We start from the raw sequence: 20,245 nt of genomic DNA on the forward strand, positions 1-20,245 counted from the left end.
TGGATTGCAGTGAAATGAGATGATAAACCTCCTCCCCGTGCTCCTCCAGCTTTATTGATAGTTTAAAATTACATTTCTATTTTCTAGGACTTCAGTTGCACTTTCCTTCCGACTTAAAAACTGAGTACAAGCAAATGGTATTTATACAGTAGTCTAAGTGATATTGTACAAAAATAACATTTTGAATTCTGTGAAAACATTTTTCATTCCCAAATAACTCCTAATTCTGCTGTTCTGACAACTGTTCTTGATGTTAAATTTTGCCATGGTAAAAAAAAAGAAAAAAAAAAGGAAAATAAAAATTCCAAAGCCATTTTTAAAGGAAAAGTCTACCTTGGACTACCAAGTGATATTTAAATTGTAAACAGATTTCTATAAAAGAGCATGTTTCTTTTAATACCTTCAAAATTTTTATATCATAGTAATATAACATGTAGTTTGTTATCGCCCACTTAGCTGCTTGTAGGGCTGAAATGCATCATATTATGAACTGTTTCCATGTCATACTCTCGGCCAACTCATATCCCACTAAAACAAACCAAAATAACCGTAAATGGAAGTTTGGTTTCCATTTACTCCCTTCTTTATCTCATTTTACTGAGATTCACTTCCACAAGCTCAGAGGTCCTATAGATTCCCATGTGTTTAGTCCCATTTATTCATCTCTGATCACCAGTGGCTTGGAAAGGGGGGTTCTTTAACAAAGCATTATACATAACACCGCTACCAAACTAAAACATTTTTGTATTGAATGCAGAAAGATATTTTTTTCACCCCTTTCATTGTATTACATGTCGAGAGGCTCACTGGCCTGGGACTAGCCTCTGTTAGCCAACCTTTGGCCAGTGAAGAGGATTCAGAGAAAATAATACAACCAACCATCAATCTGAAAAAAAGGAGGGGCAACAGAGGGCACTGATTATGCGGTGGCTTCAATGGTGCACTCTTTTGCCAGGTGGCCGGCCTTTCCGCAGTTGTAGCAGTTAGTCTCACTGGCTTTACTGCAGTGCACAGCGACGTGACCAATCTCACCACACCTACAAGAGACAACAGGAACTTCAGTGAGAGACAATAAAGGGGAAACCAACAAAAAAAAGTGACAGAAAGTTTTGCACAATAAGTTTGCTTTAAGGGTTTAAATAGAGAACAGGGATATCAAATAATTGCATTCAGACTATAACGCTGGCCTTGTAACTTGTTAAAAAAAAAAGAAAGAAGAAAAAAAAAAGACTTACCTGTAACATTTCACCTTGTCACAAAGTTTCTGGATGTGGCCAAACCCACCGCAGGAGTAGCACTTCTGCTCATCAGCATGGTCACAGTCACGGGCCATGTGGCCAGCTTTGCCGCAGGTGTAGCAGAGCTGCTCCCTCTCCTTTTTGGGCTCCTTGCAGTCCCGGGAAATGTGGCCACTCCTGTGGCAGTTGTAGCACGCTGAACAAGAAGAACAAAAGAGTTCATTTTTAGGGAATCTTAGGGGAAACCATGTGTACAATGAAAATTCAACTGTTCACAAAAATACAACTTCACACTAACTAGAAATGGAAAAGAAAGAAGATGCACACCATCCTCAGTTTGGTCACAGTCCCTGGCCATATGTCCTTGGTCTCCACACCGATAACAGAACAGCTCTGTAATGACACAGAAGCACAAGTAAGCAGGATGAAAAGAAAGCAACAGTATTGGAATTTTTCTTTTCTATTTTTACATGAACTTTGAATGTGATTCTTCTGGAACAATTTCAGTATGCACATTAGAAAAGCTGTACCTATAACCGCCAGTGACGACAATCCCCAAACTACAGCTACAAGTGCAAATAATATCACCACTACTACAAGAAAAAAAAGTATGTGCTAATTGTCCTATACTAGGTGTGGCCAGGATAGTAGATAGTACCCTTGCCTCGTCCCCGGCCCCTGCCACGTCCACGTGTGCCACTGGCATTAGGGCAATGCTTGACCCAATGCCCGGAGCGGCCGCATCCGAAGCACTCGCTGTTGCTGCTCATCTCCATTACCTAAACAAAAACAAAACAACAAACAAAACAAAAAATCAGTAAACAGAATTCTGTTTGCAACAAAATTGTTCCAAGCATTTAACTTGTACACAGTCTACACGAGGTGCATTTCAGCTGCGTTTTCCAGCTGTCCGTCTAACCGAGCTTTCACACACAAGACATTTTACTTCCAGGGATTGGATATTATCTTGGCTTGCACCACCCTGATTTTCCACAAGGTTTTGTGTTAACTAAATCCAGCTTTGACCCTCTAAAAGGCCGTCCTCTTATCAGAAGGCAGACAGAAAGTGTTGTGTGTGTGTAGGCCAGTGATGAACATGTGCACTATAATCATACCATTCACTGGCCATTATTGAGAGGATATGCTTACCAGTTTATATTTCTCATTTTCAAAATTAGGGCTCAACTAAAGCTCAGAAAGGTTGCTCTTGTTTAGCAATTAAGCTGCTTGTTAAAACCTAAAAGCAGTTACAACTCATTACTCTGGTCACTGATGGCTAAATCTCTCTCAACTACTTACAATCAGACCGACATAATGCCATTTGGCTCGACACTCATATTAAACCGAGACATATTAGGTGCAAAAAGCTTGTCTGGCAATCACGCTTTTATTTTATCCGATACAGCTGTTTACACCAATGAAAAACAAGCTGTGTCATCAAAGGTGATTCAGTCATGGACATAATTCAGGAACACCTTTTTTGGCAGGTTTTTTTTTTAATTTTTTTATAATGTAGTTCTTCAGATTGCAGTAATTTCAATACTGTTTTTTAACATCTGATTCAAACAAACACAATTTATACACCAGAGCTGTAAGACTCAAGTCTAGCATGATGGACTAACCAGCGGGATCTAATCTACGATCAAACAGAGGGGAGTACTTTTTCCTTTTAAAAAAAAAAAAGCTGCAGCCTACCTGGCCATCCTACTACAAGTAACTACTACCGAGCTAACTTACGGTCTTCCTCTGTGGGCTCATGATTTGCTCGCCATAGGTCAAACTTCGGTTTGCTGACAGGGCTGAAGACATCAAGTCGGGAACAATTTGAGTTAATGAGTAATCACGTCCTCAAAAGACGACGACGACGAGGACGAGGAGGAGGAGGAGGCAGCTGGGTTTAAAAAAGACTTCACGTGGTCAAGACCGCAACGTGTAACTTGTTGCTTTGTAAGATGGGTCAAATCAAATGCAACATGGGGCGTAAACTTACAGCACGAGTCGCGATCGCGTTTATCTATTCAAAACGTGTCTTTTCTCCCCTGCCACGCGAGTTTTTTCCCCCCAAAAGGATCCTCGACCATTTGATCCATTAAAATCGCAGCACGCTGCTCGTCTCGCCACAGAAAAAAAAAAAAAAAAAACGAGCACGGACGCACGCCGCGGACGGTCTTGCTAACTTGGGGAGCGCGCTAGCTTCAGAGGGGGGCAGCACGTCGCATCGTGTTATGTTTGATTATTATTTTTTATTTATTTTATTTTTTTTTTTTACATCTGCGGAAGACAACAAAAGACGAGGTCCAACTAAGATTAAGACGCCTTCGAACTGGTTTTAAAACGTCAAATAAAAAAAGGGGGAGTCGACGGACCCTCTTGTTTCCAAGTACGCGGACCGGATGATGTGATTTCCGAAACGTTTCGGCGTTTACAGAAGCAGAAATCAAATACCGAAAAGAAAAGAAAAAAAAAAAAAAAAAGGGGGGTTGAAGCTACGCTAACGCTGGCCTAGTCACGTTGACTCTCCAGCGTACTCGCGAGACACTTGTGCTGGCTGGGCTAGCGCGCAAGCTACCTCACGACCACGACCCGAGAAGCGCGGTTCGGTCGACGACCGAGCCCTCTTTTCTCCGGCGAGAGCGCGTCGACCCGGCACATGTTGCGATAAGTGTTTACGTTAGATGCTTTTTTTTTTTCGACGGCCGTTCGAGTGAATGTAGCGTAAAAGCAACGAAAAAAATTCCCGCGCAGGGGGGGGCGCAAACACCAAAGTCGTTGTGACGAGCTAACTGCTAGCGGGCCTGACCCGAGAACCCGATGCTTCCATTAAAGTGAGACCAAACCAAACCCGTACGTATACACAAAAGAAATGGGATTGGAAGAGAGAGGAAAAAAAAAAAACCCCGCGTTGTTTACCGCTATTACCGCTTTTAACACGCTGCAGTTTCGACGTTAATAGACATACAACAGCTATTGATTAAATTCCTTTCAATGCCTTTTATTGCTTACCTTGATGGCTACCTAGCTATGTCAGTGTTTACGCCTCCTTCTTTGCGCTACATGCGGTGTGAGCAGGAGTTCCTGAAGTGTCATTCACAGGATCCAGTAAAAAACCTGCACAGTCATTGGCCACATACTCTGCAAGCAGCCAATCAGGCACGAGAGTGACTGGACACCGCCTCTATGAATCAGCCAATCACGGACAGGGAAAGGTTCTTTTTTCCTTAATCGACTGACCCTAATTTATCCACCTCATTTTTTTTTTAACATTTTAAACTTCCTAAATTGACAAACCACAGATAATGTTACAGCCCATACAATAGGAATATACTTGCTACTTCTACTACGACTGCAACTAAACATACTGCTTTTATTCATAATAATTCACACTATATTTTCCTAAAATCAAGAAAATTCTATATATAAGACTGTTCTTCACATTGTAACAGTAAACTTGAAATATTTTCCTCTGACCACTATTATTTGTCAGGTAGCCTCAATTTATTCATGGTAATTTGCTTGAGATAAATGTGCGCGTTAAGGTTAAGGTTTCTGTGAGCCATTTCAAGCACCAGTGGAAGAAGTATTGAAATCCTTTACTTAAGTAAAAGTACCAATACAGCAATGTGAAAATACTCCATTACAAGTAAAAGCCCTGCATGAAAAAAACCTACTTAAGTAACACTACACAAGTATCAGGAGAAAGTATAGTAAAAAGTATCATAATAAAAGTCATGGTTTGGTCGCTCTGACCAAATGATGACATCATTAGATTGATACTGTTGGAGCTGCTGCAGGTGGAGCTAGTTTGAACGATTTTATATCCAGTTCAATATTCAGGGACACCAAATAAATGCAAGGATCCATGAGATGATTACTAAAACAAAATTCTGATATGCACAAATTAGTTTCTAGTTTTTGGACTTTTTTTCTCTTCTCTGATTTTTTTTTTTTTTTTTTGTGAGATAAGGGATCAATTGAACATTTATTAAAATTAGACAGTTTGTCAACAACTCATCTGAAATGTGACCCTGACTATACAGGTATTTTTCATAAGATGTCAAAAGACAAAAAAAATAGGAAACCACTAGTTTAATTTTTTAACAATGTGTTGTATTTTATTGTTAAATCTTCATTTGAAAAAAATAAAGCTGTCAGATAAATGTAGTGAAAGTAGATAGTACAATATTTCCCTTTTGAACAGGAGTGGAGTTGAGGTATGAAGTAGCTTGAAATGGAAATACTCAAGTAAAACGACTCAAAACTGTACTTAATATTTAAGTAAATATACTTAATTACTTTCTACCACTGGTTTCAAGATCATACTCATATATGTGCCAAGACTGTAGCCTGATGTACTGTCTCTAATCTCCTTGGTTCTTCCTTTCAACTAACCATCTTGATTGCTACAGTTTTATTTAATTAAATCAACAACAGAGATGAAGGCAGATCCCAGAAGCAGCTTTGTTTAAAGAATCATTGCAAGGACCTGTATATATTTCACTGAGATGAAAAATGTTTACATAAATTTGAAGTAAAAAGGGGATTTTCTGTCTATAGAAAAAGTATTATATTTATAATAAGAGTATTATTAGAATATTTATCAAGAATTATTATCCAAAATCACAGATAATTATGACAATAGTTTATTGAATAAAAGGCTACATTAAAAAAAAAAAAAAAAAAAAGTTTCTACAAAACACAAAAATATTTTTTCTACCTTTTCAACACCCATGAAATGCAAAATTATAGGCTATCAAGCTCGTTTGTAAATGCCCTAAAGTTAATTATTGAAACCCTCAAAATATTTCTGAAAACTTTTAATGTGAATGTCAATAGGCCTAAAATAAGGGAAAACAATTATACAATGGTGTGTGTTTCAAACTGATAATTTCACCGATGCATTATTGTATAACCCCCATTATTTAATGAGTCACGATTGCATCACATTTAGAATTCAAGAAGACCGGTAGAGACACAATCCTTGAGAGCTGCAAGCATCTCAGCTAACTGGCCTGAGTGCTCTGCCAGATCAATAAGTGGGAAAGATTCGTTGGTCTCAGTCTTAAGGTGGCGTTGCCTGTAAAGCTCGGAGAGCAGCTTATCATTTCTGTGGTCTTCATTTTTAAGCTGAAAACATGCAATGCAAAGCAGGTAAAAATATTACAACTTGTGATGCGTATGTCTGAATTGATTAGGCCACGTATGATATAGCGCACTGATTGAAACACAGTGGTGCGCTCGCATGTGGGGTGGAGCACCTTAAAACACTCCACAATGACAAAGCCCTGCCCTCATCCTCATAGAAACAGTATTTGGTGTTTCTGTTACATGTTAGATTGAATATCTGTCAGAAGCTCATTTTGGAAAAAAGAAGCCTAAACTGTCCTTCAGATGTAGAATGAAAGTACAATTTGCTGTTAGACAATAATGTAGCATGGGTTTTTGATTTGAGCATCGAGTTCAAACTGTCTGCTGCTGCTTTATGGAAACAATGCTGAATCCTTCAAGCTATTTTGACCGGGATGTTGTTGATGAGGCTGTTTTATTCTCAGATGGTGTCAACTCCAGCTAGCTGAAAGGACCTATGAGCCATCTGTGTTTAGGGAACCTCAGGGGACCCACACCGGGGATGCTACAGAGATGGTGAACACATGGTGAGTGCACAGGTTTCACAGTGACATCTGCTTCAGGGCCACAGACTAAGCTGTGGTCTTGGCTGAGAGAAACGGTTGGGATGTTTTGGAAAAACACACAAGAAATCCAATGTAAATGAATGAATTATACATTTCTGCCCGCTGAGCATAGATATTTTTGGGACTCTAACCACGCGTCTTTATTGTCTTTTTCGACCGGATGTGTAAAATGGGACATAAACAGGAGAAAAGCTACTAAATCATTTCTAAGGTTTACAATGCTGCAGTGCTCCTGTTTGTCCAGATGATGGCGGACTTGAAGTTAATATGGATTCCTCCAAACCGGTAGTGGGTTGATTTGTTGGTTTTCAAAAGATAGGCAACTGTTAAAATCTGCTATTTTAAAAGATGTGCATTTAAAACTACGTTTATGATGAATAACATTTGCGAGAAATTAACATTTGTACGTATGAGCTCATCAGACTTTAGCCTTAAAGGCGACTTAGGCTACTTAATATGACTTTATATATGTAAAATACGATTATATCAAGATGATCAACTTTTTAAAAATCAGCTGTGGCTTTTTTTTTAATGTGCAAAAACAAGAGTATCGCCGGAGTGGGAGGGCTTAAGTTTGTGCGCAATGAGTGATGCTTGCAACTCTTGTTATGACTGCAAGGTCCTGTTTCAATCACTGGCGTCAGACGGACGCACGACACCAACTCAAACCGCTTCACCTTCTCTCGAACAACGTAAATATTGATTTGAAAAAAGCGGAGCAAACAGCGAGCTGCTTTTGGGGAGTTTTAATTTGAAAGTGCTTCGCGAGAGGACGCCAAAGAATATCCCCTCGTCGTGTCACTTTGACGGTCCAACGGATTTTTTTTTTTTTTTTTTTCTCGCTTTCACCACGACTGGGAGATAACAACTTTTCTTCTGTTATTTCCAGTGGTTCGTATAAAAGAAACCCCTCCTGTGACCTTCGCGTCTTACACGAATGCAACATTTACCGGATACAACATTGTTTGATACAATTTCGGGACCTTTACTGACGTCGACTTTTCTTTTTTTCTTTTTTTTTTTTCCTCTTTTCTTTGAATGCGTTGCAAATATGATGATGTCACCGACGCCACTTTTTCCTGAAGTTATGGCGGAGCACAACTTTTTTAACTTCTCTTGGTGAGCATACGACAACAGCCTTCTGGCTCCCGAGAATTTCTTCCTCCTTGACTCCTGTTTAAGTCGCTGACTATGACCGAGGCACACAACCGACAAAATGCACCAGTTTGAACGAGTGGACATTGAATGGAGGGGCGAAAAGAGGAGCCGTGCAGTGAAGTTTAACGTTACAGTCCGCCTCTGAGGGCCTTCAGGCAATCTCAGTTATAACTGGATCTACCAGGCCTTATTGCAAACAAACGTAGCAACCGATAGCTTCTATAGCCGTGCAAATCCTGCATGCCTTGTAGTCTTTTTTTTTTTTTTTTTTTTAGTTATAAGTATAATTCGACTGGGACTCCATTGAAAGCGTTCAAACCTGCAGTTGAGTGCTTCTCTGTATAACTGCTGACATTGATCTCACCTACATTTATGACTTTGAACGCTTCAGTCAAGTCACAGAAACTTTTCTGTGGATGTAACACTGACGTGGTGTTATTTAGACTGACCTGCTGTAAGCAGATGGGAGTAAAGTCTAATTCTTCGAACATGTTGGTGCCCTTTCCTGGGGGTGGGGGGGTGGGGGGGAATCACAGCTCTGGTTTTGAACACAATTCCAGCAGCATGGTGGGGAAGGTGGAGGTAGAGCCACAATTTTCCAAGTTCCTGCTTTTTTTTTTTTTTTTTTTTTTTTTTTTTTTTGGTCTGTACTACTGACAACCCAGTATGTCTGCTGTGACAGCTAACCACTAACTCTACGGTAAATCATCTCTGCAGTGTATTTGTGTAAGGCACAGCAGAGATCATTAGGAGTTCTTGTGGTATGGAAGTAGACATGCCAAATGTGAGGACCAAGAATCATAAACAAAAAAAACCTTCTATGTATATGTTGAAGAAAAACAAGGAAGAGGGACACTATTTGTTTGTGATGGTTAAATCCAGTTTGAGTTGTAACAAATGCAGGTTTTTGTTTTTTTTCAAGCCTAGTTAACATGTGTTTTTCAAAAAGCACAAGTTGTTCTTTAGAATTTTTTTTCATTAGCTTACCAGTATTTTTCCATTTCCTAAAGTCCTCGGCCTCTTTATCTAAATAGACCTTTTCTTGAAATATTGCATTCCTTTGCTGTGTGTTGTGTATCGGTGAGCTTCAGGAGTCTGCTGGCTGAAAGCCTGCCATACTGTCAGTAACACAACTGACCTCTGTGGTGGCCTGAGGTGTGTTTGTCTACATTGTTCTGCAGTTTTCTTTACAATTTTTATTTTTTTATTTTATTTTTTTTAAATGCAATTTTTATGATAAAAAGACAAAACCCTTTATGTGGTGCTTTATAAATTACAGCTATAGTTTGATCAAGTGTAGGCTAATTTTCAGGGTTTAATAAGAACAAAGGACTAGTAAACAGGTTGCAAGTCACACTTTTGAAATGATTGCTTCTTACATATCTTAAATTACCCAAATGGTGCCATGATCCAACAAGGTTGCACTTGGTGAGATTGGTGCTAGATATTGCATCAAACATGCGGTTGATATCATAACCTAAATCTATCTTGGTTTTGCTATTTTTTTTTTACGCCTTTCTGTATCAAAGGAATAGCAATTTAAACACGATTGATGAACAATTAAACCTCATTATCATCATGAAAAGTATTTGCATTTGGTGTCATGTTGTTGGCTTGTCTTTCACACATTGCACACCTCCAATATTTGTAGAATGAAACAAATGTGATTTTTTTTTTTTTTTTAATTTATTTATTTATTTTTTTTTTAGACTTTTTGGCTTTACTAATGGAGCACCTTCAGGGAGCGTGGAAGACCCTGAGTAATGGCTTCGGAATGAAGGACTCTACGTTTGAGGGCCCCTGCCTGTCCCCCACCCTGGTCCAGGGCTTTACCTGCCAGCGTCGCTCCTCAGATGACAGCAAGATGCCGGACTCGAGGACCAGCAGCACTATCCGCGTCTACCTCCCAAACCAGCAGCGCACTGTGGTGAGTTGATTTCTGCTGAAGGTAGAAGATGACATACCGGCGCCTCGGACAGTTTTGATACCTTGATTCAATTAAGGCAAAAAAAAAAAAAAAAAAAAAAATACTACATTGGTACAAAGTTATTTAAAGACATATGGATATGCTTATACCCTGGCAGGCACAAAAGAACTTGATGTATTTTTTCCGTCTCTCAGGTAAACGTGCGACCAGGTATGACTCTTCACAACTGCCTGATTAAAGCGTTGAAGGTGCGAGGTCTGCAGCCTCAGTGCTGCGCTGTCTTCAGGCTGCATCCAGGACAGAGGAGGTGAGTTCAGGACTGTTGTGTATTTGTAAACAGTCATAATGAGACCAGAGAATCACAACTTGTTTAGATCACACACCTACTGGCTGCAGATAATTTATCAAATTTTTTTTGGTCTTTTTTTCTTTATTAGTAAAAAATTTCGGATGGATTGGAATACTGATTCGACCTCACTGATCGGGGAGGAGCTGCTGGTGGAGGTTTTAGATCATGTTCCTTTGACGACGCATAATTTTGTGGGTACCCGAAGCCATTTACAGTATCCTCAACACTAAAAAAAAAAAGTGTCACTGCTAAATAAATAAATTCACCTTGTTTTCTGTACTTCTCAGGTTCGGAAAACATACCTGAAACTAGCGTTCTGTGATATTTGCCAGAAGTTTCTTTTGAATGGTTTCCGCTGCCAAACGTGTGGCTACAAATTCCACGAGCATTGTAGCACCAAAGTGCCCACGATGTGCGTGGACTGGAGCAATATCAGACAGCTCCTGTAAGTATGCAAAATACATATTTTCCATTCTTAACACATTCTCTGCATGGAAGCTTATGATTTAATGTTAAAATGATGAAATATGAAGAAGAATTCATAATGCTGCCAAGATTAAAAAGGAAAAGCAAGTTCTCCTGATACTACAGCTCTCGTGTTTAGGTAGTCATATTTTTGCATATTTGCACTCAGAATAGATTCTTGTCAGTTTTGTTTTGCGTGCAGGCTGTAGGATTGACTAATATTTTCTAGATCCATATCATTGACACGAGAGAGATAAGACCTTTTACCTGACGACCATGTAGTCTATAGCAGTCAGCTGTTATTTCTTTAAGCACTCACACATACCCGGGAACTGCATGGTGTTGAGTTAGTCATGCTCCGGTTCTATCTTCAGGTTGTGTCCAACACCAGGTGAGAGCGGCGCTCCGTCCCTGCCATCGCTGACATCCCGGCGGATGAGGGAATCCTTAACACGGTTTCCAAGGTGAGGAAAAGTTTTGTCTTCAATCTATCTGTAACTTATCCCCCTTCTGTTTTTATTTTTTTTAAATTTTATACTCATCCATGGACAACATTTAAAGTTTATGAACATCTACTGTGGCTATGACAGAGGAGGACATGTGATTGCAAAATTGAGGCCCACTGTTTTAATTAGCAAAGAAGAGTAAAATAAAAACAAATTCGTAAAGGTGCCAAAAGTTCTGTTTACATTTCGTGTTAGTCACCATTGTGTGTATCTTTGAGCTCTCATTAACGTGTTTAATGTTTTTTTTTCCCCTCATAAAACATTTGCAAAATAGATTTTTGAAGTGCTTTAAATCCTGTATTGTTAAAATCAATGTTTACTTGCTAATAGTTTTGTTCTCTGTTGTCTTTATTGCTGAGTTGCTGCATATTTTGACATGTCACCACCTCCTTTGAATCAGTGTGAAACCATTGGCAGACTCGTGTGGGTGTGTCCATGTGTGTTATTGTGAGTGTGACTGAGCTAAACATAAACGCAGACTTGCTTATGTAAAAACAGCTCTGTAGTGGTAAATAAAATCAACAGGCAAACTACAATGTAAACACATTTACTGTTGTGTGACGGTGAACTTTTTGCTTAGATAAATAAGCACTTGACGGTATCACCCACTCTAGTGCTCCTCCGGGGATCATTCTAGTTATAGTTGGATATGAAAGAACAAGAAAATACTGAAATTATTATTATTTTCTTCTAGGTGGATTGCTGGATGATAAAACTGAGGTGTTGGAGGAGTGTACTGTAAACAGGAGTTGAGACGCATTGACAAGCAGTCAATTGTGTTATTTGTCATGCTTGAATGCAAGACAATTGTAGTTATGTTGTAACTTCTAAAGGACCTTAACCGTAATTGAATCCAATCCTGTTTTTAATGACCTCCTCAGCTTTATTGGGGCTTACCAATGCTTACCAATCCAAGGGCTGACGTAACGAGATGTGAAAAGAGTCTGTTGTTTCAGGAGCACTTGAAATGGTTAAAAAGCACCCTGAGCTGCCAAATTAGCTCTCCTCAAAGTATCAAGTTGTTCCATGTCGAGCACTTTCAAGTTCTGTTTTGAAACACTGTTTTGTGTTGCCAAAAGAGAGATTGTTCGAAAGGAGTGCGCTCCGTGTTTGTAGGTGTGATATAATATGATCCCTTGTTTAAATACGTCATTCAGCTGGAGTTCCACTGTCCTCATTTTAACTAGAAGCTACAGCACAGTACAGTTAGTCCAGTCACAGAAGCTTACTGGACAAAATTCAAAGCTGAAAGTTTTATGTATAGACAATTGGCACAATGCTCACATGTTTGTGAATATTAAAACTTGTGAAAATTAGATTTTGTGCTGGTAAGTAAACATCTCAAAGTCAGAGCCGTATTTGGGGTGTTTGGAGATCAACATATTTAGCTTGTGAGCTTTGTACTTTTCAACTGAGCCAATACAGATCTGGGCAAACATCAGGGGCAAAATACCTCGACAGTGTCAAGTGAGCCAAAAATGGCATTAAGGGAAAGGCTACAATAAAACCAATAACTACTTCCCCACAAAGCTATTTTTCAGTTTTACTTTGTTCTTTTTTCTTTTTTACAGTAAGGCATGCTCCATATTGACTTTTTCTATTAGCATTCCATTGTGAGGCTTGAATGCGAAAAGTGAAAGCAAATGACAAATGAAACCATAAAGCTCCCGCACCAACTACCACCACACCCATATGGTGTCCCAATTCTAAAGACGTAACAGATTTCAGCATTTGTTCCTGGTAAATGTTTGTAGTTTGTGTCATTTTGAAGCAGTGACACCCACAAAAAAAAGAAAAAGAAGCTCTATCTTAATATTTGATTCTTATTCGCCCTTACAGCTCAGCCCACCGATATTCCACCCCTCATGCCTTCAACTACACCACACCTTACCCACCCACAGGCGGCGGCCTTTCCCAGAGGCAGCGCTCCACCTCCACGCCCAACGTCCACATGGTTAGCACCACCCTGCCTGTAGACAGCAGCATGATCGAGGTAACTACACACCATGTGGGCCCCTGGGGTACTCTTGTAGGTTCAGGCAGCCACTCCTAAAATATCTCATGCCAGAGATTATTCTTGCCCTCCTACGTTCTTTTCAAGCATTCCAACTATGTTCGTCTTGCTTTTCTCTACCTCTTATCTACCTCTGTGCTAAGTAATCCACCTGGACACAGTTTAGTCTGTTTTTCCCTGAGTCCCCTGATGGCATCTTATTTTGACAATTCATAGTATATGCAATGTTTAACTTCCCTCTTTTCAGTTCTAGTTTCTGCTTTATTGCCACGAGTGTTCTTGCGTAATCAGCTCACAATTTTTTTTTATGCTTTGTAGTTTTGTATTTCCTCTTTATTGTGTCCAGGTAAAGACCTGGGCATAATTTCTGTCATTGTTCCTTCCTCACTTTCCTTTACTCTGTCCCTTTCCCTCCTGTCTCCTCACTGGCCTGTTGTATTGTACCCTACTGGGGAGTAGCTAGACTGCCTGAATACCTCCCCCAGCTCCTGGTGCCATAGATTCTGGCTGAAGAGGAAAGTAGGTATTGTGCACTTCTCCCAGTCTTTTGTTGAGGCCTCACCTGAGATTCCAGAAAAGGTTAGAAAGCAGAGTGTCTGTGTGCAGTCTGACATGACACGCCTTGCAAACAGGCTATCTGCATTCATATCTTAGTACTGCAGTCAAACCTTGAGTGACTGCGTAGCATGTGGTTCAATGTACAAACGAGCTAACCATAACTGTGTATATCTCGTTTCATCTTCTTAGGATGCAATGCGTGATCATGACTCGGGTAAGTACCTGGTGTTCATTTCATTAACTCTGTCGTATGGTTTAGCGCTGCATCACACCTCCTCCGTAACCTTCGACACAAATATTACATTTTGATTCTGCTTTGATTTAAAAGACAGCTATTTAAATTCAGATCTTCATTTAACTTACTGATTCACTGTCTGTCCATCCCCTCTCCATCTACAACACAAAAACATTCTCATCACAGCATCCGACATCAAAATCTACCAGTTTAATAGTCATTAAAAAAAAAAATAGCCTAGCAGTTGAGGGTAGTAATGGAAGGCTAAACTGAATGAGATAGATTGAACACCTTTGTTGCAACCTGATCTCACTACAGGGTAATGTGTCAGTATCACGTTTTGCTTCTCCGAGGCATAAAAACTGAGGTGCCTTAGTTTTAGCCACCAAAAACCACGTCGTTAGGGTTCGGTACAAAAACGACTTGATAAAACACAAAGCTACTTTGTTCGGGTTTGGAAAGTATTCCTTTAAAGAAATCCATGTCGTTCGTCAAATGACCTCCGTTAAATATTCCTTCTTCAGGCTTGGTGATACGTTTGTGTACTTTTCAAGCCTTGGCGAGGCAAAAGGTCCCTTTGATACAGTATCCTCTGATGGATGTATTGCACACTTTGGCATGGCATCAGCCCATTTGTAGTCAATCTATATATTTTCCATTCCACTGGAGACTCCTGCTCATCTGTTGAGCATCAAATGTGACATCCCCCGTTTGTTTTACCATTGCCCTTCATAGCATGCTGTTTTTACGGAGGAAAAAAAGCTCAATATATTAATACCATTTAGCATATTTTTATTTAAGTTGTTGCCATTATTTGGATATTTAGTGACATCCTTAAAATCAATGTGAAGTTGATTGTCACTAAACACTTACTACATAATGCATTGCACAGAATTCTCTTTCAAATTTAGGTGACTTTCAGGTGGAAGGAATGACCTTCTTCTTATTTTAAGACCCTATATTGTGTGTACTGAATGATTTGGACAAAGCTAAGGTCTTCCATCCCTAATTTCTTTATTCTCTTTTGCTTTGTAGGGGGCAGTTCCCCCAACCAGAGCCCTACCGGCTGGACCCAGGCCCAGTCCAAAGCCCCTGCACCTGCCCAGCGAGAGAGGGCCCCATCCTTCAACAATCAGGAGAAAAATAAAATTGTAAGTTTTGTGTTTAGTCTCGTAGGATGTATGTACTGTAAATAGTTTCAGACACCTTTGTGCAGTCTTCCCCGCAGAATACTGCTTCATGATAACAGCTTATGTTTAGTTTGTGTGTCAACATTTTCTCCTTTTTGATCGCTGTTCATCCAGAGGCCTCGGGACAAGCGGGACTCCAGTTACTACTGGGAGATCGAGGCCAGCGAGGTTTATCTGCACTCCCGCATTGGTTCAGGCTCCTTTGGAACTGTATACAAAGGAAAGTGGCACGGTAGGAATGCATTACAGATCGGGCAGGGCGCTGTCAGGTGTAACACTTTCACTTTCGTTGTCAGTGTGCATGCAGCATTGTTTTTTTTTTAATGAGCTTTGGGGATTTTATGAGCCGAGTATAACTAACCAGTGAGTGTTTTTGTTGCAGGTGATGTAGCCGTGAAAATTTTAAAGGTGGTGGACCCCACACCAGAGCAGTTCCAGGCATTCAGGAATGAAGTGGCTGTCCTAAGGTAAGAAAAACCAGTGTTTGTTTTTTTTTTAGTAGTTGTTGTTGTTGTTGTCGTCGTTTTGTGTTTTACGAGCGAAAATTCTCAGCTGCAAACTGTTTAATTCTTGGTGAATCATCTTCATTGCGAACCTTTATCTTATCTTCTATATGGTGATTTCCTCTTCCCCTCCACCTTTGTTCGCAGGAAAACACGACATGTCAACATCCTGTTGTTCATGGGCTACATGACAAAGGACAACCTGGCCATTGTGACGCAGTGGTGTGAGGGTAGCAGTCTCTACAAGCACATCCATGTCCTGGAGACTAACTTCAAGATGATCCAGCTCATAGATATTGCCAGGCAGACGGCTCAGGGCATGGAGTAAGTCACTAAAGAATGGAGCCTGTCTGATAAACCAGATTTGAAATAACTGCGTTATCATCTAATTTCTTTTCCTTATTTATAGCTATCTGCATGCAAAGAACATCATTCACCGCGACATGAAGTCCAACAGTATCCTTTCCATTGGTTTTCCAGCCTGTCTACTGGAGATAAAAGCACTTAATGCACCACAGTCCTCGTATTGTTCAGGATCTGTCTTTCCTCACTGTATTGTAGCTGTGATTCCTTGACAGCAGTGCAGACATCTTCTTGCATGAAGGGCTAACAGTGAAAATTGGGGACTTTGGTCTTGCGACGGTGAAGGCCAGGTGGAGTGGCTCACATCAGGTGGAGCAGCCCTCCGGATCCATTCTTTGGATGGTCAGTCACACAGCTTTAAACCTTTTTCAACAGCAATGCAGTTTCTGTCAGTGTGATCATAATAAACACTTAATGAAGAGTTGGAATAAATTGGCGCTTTAAGTTAGTGAGGAATAAGAAGGTTTTTAAAGTGAATGGAAAAGTGTATCTTGAGGTTCCACTACAACAGTAAGATGACTACGGGGAGACCGTTTTTTTTTTTAGTGGACAAAAAACAGTGCACACAAATAAATTCAATTAAAAAACGTTCTCCATTATGTTTACTTGTTGTTGTGTGTTGACAGGCTCCAGAGGTTATCCGGATGCAGGATAACAATCCCTACAGCTTTCAGTCTGACGTCTATTCCTATGGAATGGTTCTGTTTGAGCTCATGACGGGAGAGCTCCCATACTCCCAGATAGCAAACAGAGATCAGGTAAAGTCAAGACACGTCGTACTGTATCACATATGGCAATAGTTTAGCGGGACGGCAATGCATGTAGGTGACATTAAGATGCCATGATGAGTCTCATTTTGTCTTCTACACACTTGGTAATTGTATTTGTCTAGCACTTTTATTTTGCTCGACAAGACTTAAGGTTTGTAAGGTTTTTGCCAGACAGAGCTGCAACCCCACAATCAGACATGTGTCTAAGATCCAGTCCTCGCTGGGTCCCAGCGTCAGACTGCAAACCCAGGCCAGAAGGTGGTGGAAAGACACTGTGTCGCTGTCTGAAGGGGGTTGTGGAGCTGGCCTAAGGCCCACCATGGGACAGAGCTGGGCGCCATGGAGCCACTGGCCTAATTTTAGACTCTGTAACACAACCCTGTACGTGTGTGAGAACAGGGGTGCACCAGGGTGCATATGTGCGCGTCAGTAGGGTTTTTTTGTCCTCTCACGGGCCACAGACCCGCTCTGGATCATATCTGGCTCCCTCCTCAGTTCAGTTTACTGTGTCAGTATTCAAATGAGACTAAAGGTCTGCACAGAGTGTGCCCATAGGTAGTGTTACGATCCACTGTTGTACCCTGTTCTCCTTGATACCATAGAATGACTTTGTACTCAGCTGATCTGGCGAGCACATAGAGTACTCCTGTCATCCTTTATCTCTGCTGCATCATGCACTCATGCCTTCACAATAGCTCCAGTGTTTTAGATGTCTGTCACCTTAGACTCACCGGCCATTTTTATGAAGTACCTTTGAGACGACTGCTGATTTAGGATTGATCGGGTCTCTCCCACAGCTGCATAGACTTCAATCTGTAGTTCAACTCAAATATTTTACGATGTGATTACTCAGTCTCGTCTGCTCTCTGTGACACCTCCGCTCAGATTATCTTCATGGTGGGAAGAGGCTATCTGTCCCCAGACCTCAGTAAGCTCTACAAGAACTGCCCCAAAGCCATGAAGAGGTTGGTGGCTGACTGCATCAAGAAGATGCAGTTGGAGAGGCCGCTCTTCCCCCAGGTGAGCTACTCTCTTGGTGACATCACGCTGAATTGAGACTGTTTAATTTACCTCGACTCTATTTGTCTTCTCTTTTTTTCTGCATTTTTAGATCTTGTCCTCCATCGAGCTCCTCCAGCACGCCCTCCCGAAGATAAACCGCAGTGCCTCAGAACCGTCCCTGCACAGAGCCTCTCACACTGAGGATATCAATGCCTGTACGCTGACCTCCACTAGACTGCCTGTTTTTTAGAAACTCAGACAGCACTGCCCCTCCTCCTCCTCCTCCTCCTTCTCTCCCCACACTCACCCTCCTCCTCCTCCTCAAAATATACACATTATTCCAAATGTTCAGTATGCCCAAATTATTTACATAAAGACGCTAATATAGACCAACAGATGTACATGCAATCAAACATAAACCCGTGCTAATCAAGAAAATATGTAAAGAAAAGAGGAGAGAAGGAAGTTCAGAGGAGTGCATCTGAGATTAACTTTTGAAGGAACTGAGCGAAGATGTGTTGAAGGATGTACAAATGAAGACGTCGGCATAAGACACACTGTGCTTATCACAGCCTGTACGAAGACGTATGCAGAGACGCTTCATGTTGGCATTGCATTTGGTATGAGTTGTAAATATATGCACGCACACCTACCTAAGACAACGATGAATGGACACTGAAGGAAATTCGAACGTCTCTTGATTTGGATTCTGCGATATGAAGCTCGCCCTTCTATCAGGCCGACCTCGTCTCTGATAGAGAGGACTTTTTAAGCTTACCTGCCTTAAGAGGAAACAAAGCCTGGACGAAGATCCTGCACAGCTTCACCTCCTCCTGTTATCACAAAGCCGTGGGATGTAGTCCATTTAGTTGCACAGTAGAAGTTGATTTTGCATTGTCTTAAATGCTAATGAAGTAGACATGGGAAATTTTTCTCTTTTTTTTTTTTTTCCTTTTTTTTGGACTTCTTTTAATTGTCTATTTTTGGGTCATTTTGGATGAATTCTAGTCTGTCAGACAGCGAGCACGAGTGATGATGGCTATCTGCACATTTCAGCAAAAGCAGCGGTTATGTTTGAACAGCCTACGCAGGGGTTTCACAGCTCTGAGTAAACTGATTTGTAGATACCCACACATTCTCAACGGTTATCACGAGCTGGACCTTTGGCAGTTGTCTTAAATATTTAAAATGATTTGGAAACTAATTTGTATTTGTTTGTCGTGTCACTTTCAGGAGGTGAAACGTTTTATTGTGAACTTGGTGAGAAAGTTGTCTATTCGATATTTTAATAAAATTAAGTTAAATTCCTTTGCCAAAACAGGCTGTAAAGATCATCTTTCTTTTTTTTCCCCACTTGTTTCCTCTTTCCTCTCGTTACAGATTAGTCAACATATATTGATAATGTCGATCACTTGAACTAAATGCAGCAGTAGAAGCAGGTGACGTGGAAAGTTGACATTAGATTCTTCTTGTTCTCTTAACACAGTAAAATCCCATACATGTGCAAGACTTTGTGGCAGGGTGTAATGTTTGCTGTAACAGTGGCAACGTGGTGTAACCTCACAGGGGATCCAGTCCAGACACGCCACCAAGGGATTCCACCATTGGCTGGTGCCACCGCAACGCATAGCCACTGGCAAACTCTGTGGCACAACAATCATGGAGCAAGAGAGGGACACGCGTTGGAAAGAGAGAGGACAGTTCAATTTTGTTTTAGTGTAAACATCCAGCGTGCAGTTCCTGCTGGCCTGGACTGCTTGGTTTAGTCCCAAGTGCAAATTTATTGTAAATATGGGAATGTTTGCAGTGATCTAGAAATGGAAATAAGTATTTGGTTTTTAAAAAAAAATATTTTATAGCTCTTATATTTGAGGCCAGTGCAAAAAAACATGACGGAAGCTTTTTGAGTTCTTTTAAATTTGAATCACATGTCTAAAAAAAAAAACGCAGCACAAGGATGAAGTAGGCTTAACGTCATCCCAAGTGAAGCAACACAATAAGGGCGAAGCTTTTGGGTAACCACTACTCCTATTTTTACAACAGATCTGCTATATGTGTTTATCTGTTCTATTTCTGCATCCTGACAAGTCACACAGGCTGGTGCAGATGAAATCAACAAAGTCCCACTTCCTGATGTACAACATCTCCATCTAGTGGTTCTTCCTGAAAGATGATCACCTATAAACCAGATGAAAAAGTGTTATAAGAAAAATATGTAAGTATCAAATGGCCTCTGTTAATGATTTAAATTATATTATCAAATTGTTGATGCATCTC

General features: G+C 40.5%; 2 protein-coding genes across 7 annotated transcripts; one reads left to right on the forward strand and one right to left on the reverse strand.

Moving 5' to 3' along the window:
* Positions 1-32: 32 nt before the first annotated feature.
* Positions 33-4,338, reverse strand: cnbpa (CCHC-type zinc finger, nucleic acid binding protein a). 3 transcript variants are annotated; one of them, XM_069140084.1, is made up of 5 exons: positions 4,242-4,338; positions 1,897-2,017; positions 1,566-1,631; positions 1,236-1,434; positions 33-1,037 (listed from the first exon to the last, which is right to left on the reverse strand). In XM_069140084.1, the coding sequence occupies exons 2-5, from the start codon at positions 2,012-2,014 to the stop codon at positions 920-922; spliced, it is 501 nt and encodes a 166-aa protein (XP_068996185.1). In that variant the 5' UTR covers positions 2,015-2,017; positions 4,242-4,338; the 3' UTR covers positions 33-919. The 3 variants fall into 3 exon arrangements, with proteins under 3 accessions (XP_068996185.1, XP_068996184.1, XP_068996183.1); XM_069140083.1 differs by lacking the exon at positions 4,242-4,338 and adding an exon at positions 2,976-3,139 and having other exon boundaries at positions 1,903-2,017; XM_069140082.1 differs by lacking the exon at positions 4,242-4,338 and adding an exon at positions 2,976-3,139.
* raf1a (Raf-1 proto-oncogene, serine/threonine kinase a) lies at positions 3,436-19,286 on the forward strand. Of its 4 annotated transcripts, XM_069140079.1 has the most exons (19): positions 3,436-4,082; positions 6,788-6,889; positions 9,796-10,013; positions 10,208-10,320; positions 10,451-10,553; positions 10,650-10,807; positions 11,202-11,291; positions 13,173-13,326; positions 13,807-13,926; positions 14,095-14,119; positions 15,176-15,291; positions 15,445-15,562; positions 15,713-15,797; positions 15,981-16,157; positions 16,243-16,289; positions 16,420-16,538; positions 16,823-16,954; positions 17,852-17,986; positions 18,078-19,286. In XM_069140079.1, the coding sequence occupies exons 3-19, from the start codon at positions 9,813-9,815 to the stop codon at positions 18,216-18,218; spliced, it is 2,034 nt and encodes a 677-aa protein (XP_068996180.1). In that variant the 5' UTR covers positions 3,436-4,082; positions 6,788-6,889; positions 9,796-9,812; the 3' UTR covers positions 18,219-19,286. The 4 variants fall into 4 exon arrangements, with proteins under 4 accessions (XP_068996180.1, XP_068996179.1, XP_068996181.1 ...); XM_069140078.1 differs by lacking the exons at positions 3,436-4,082; positions 6,788-6,889 and adding an exon at positions 7,553-8,047; XM_069140080.1 differs by lacking the exons at positions 3,436-4,082; positions 6,788-6,889 and adding an exon at positions 7,554-8,047 and having other exon boundaries at positions 13,807-13,866.
* The last annotated feature ends 959 nt before the right edge of the window (positions 19,287-20,245 follow it).

This window comes from Embiotoca jacksoni, unplaced genomic scaffold (genome assembly GCF_022577435.1).
Source record: "Embiotoca jacksoni isolate LCO1_2020_lvr unplaced genomic scaffold, fEmbJac1.0.p SCAF_9, whole genome shotgun sequence".
NCBI classification, from domain to species: Eukaryota; Metazoa; Chordata; class Actinopteri; family Embiotocidae; genus Embiotoca; species Embiotoca jacksoni.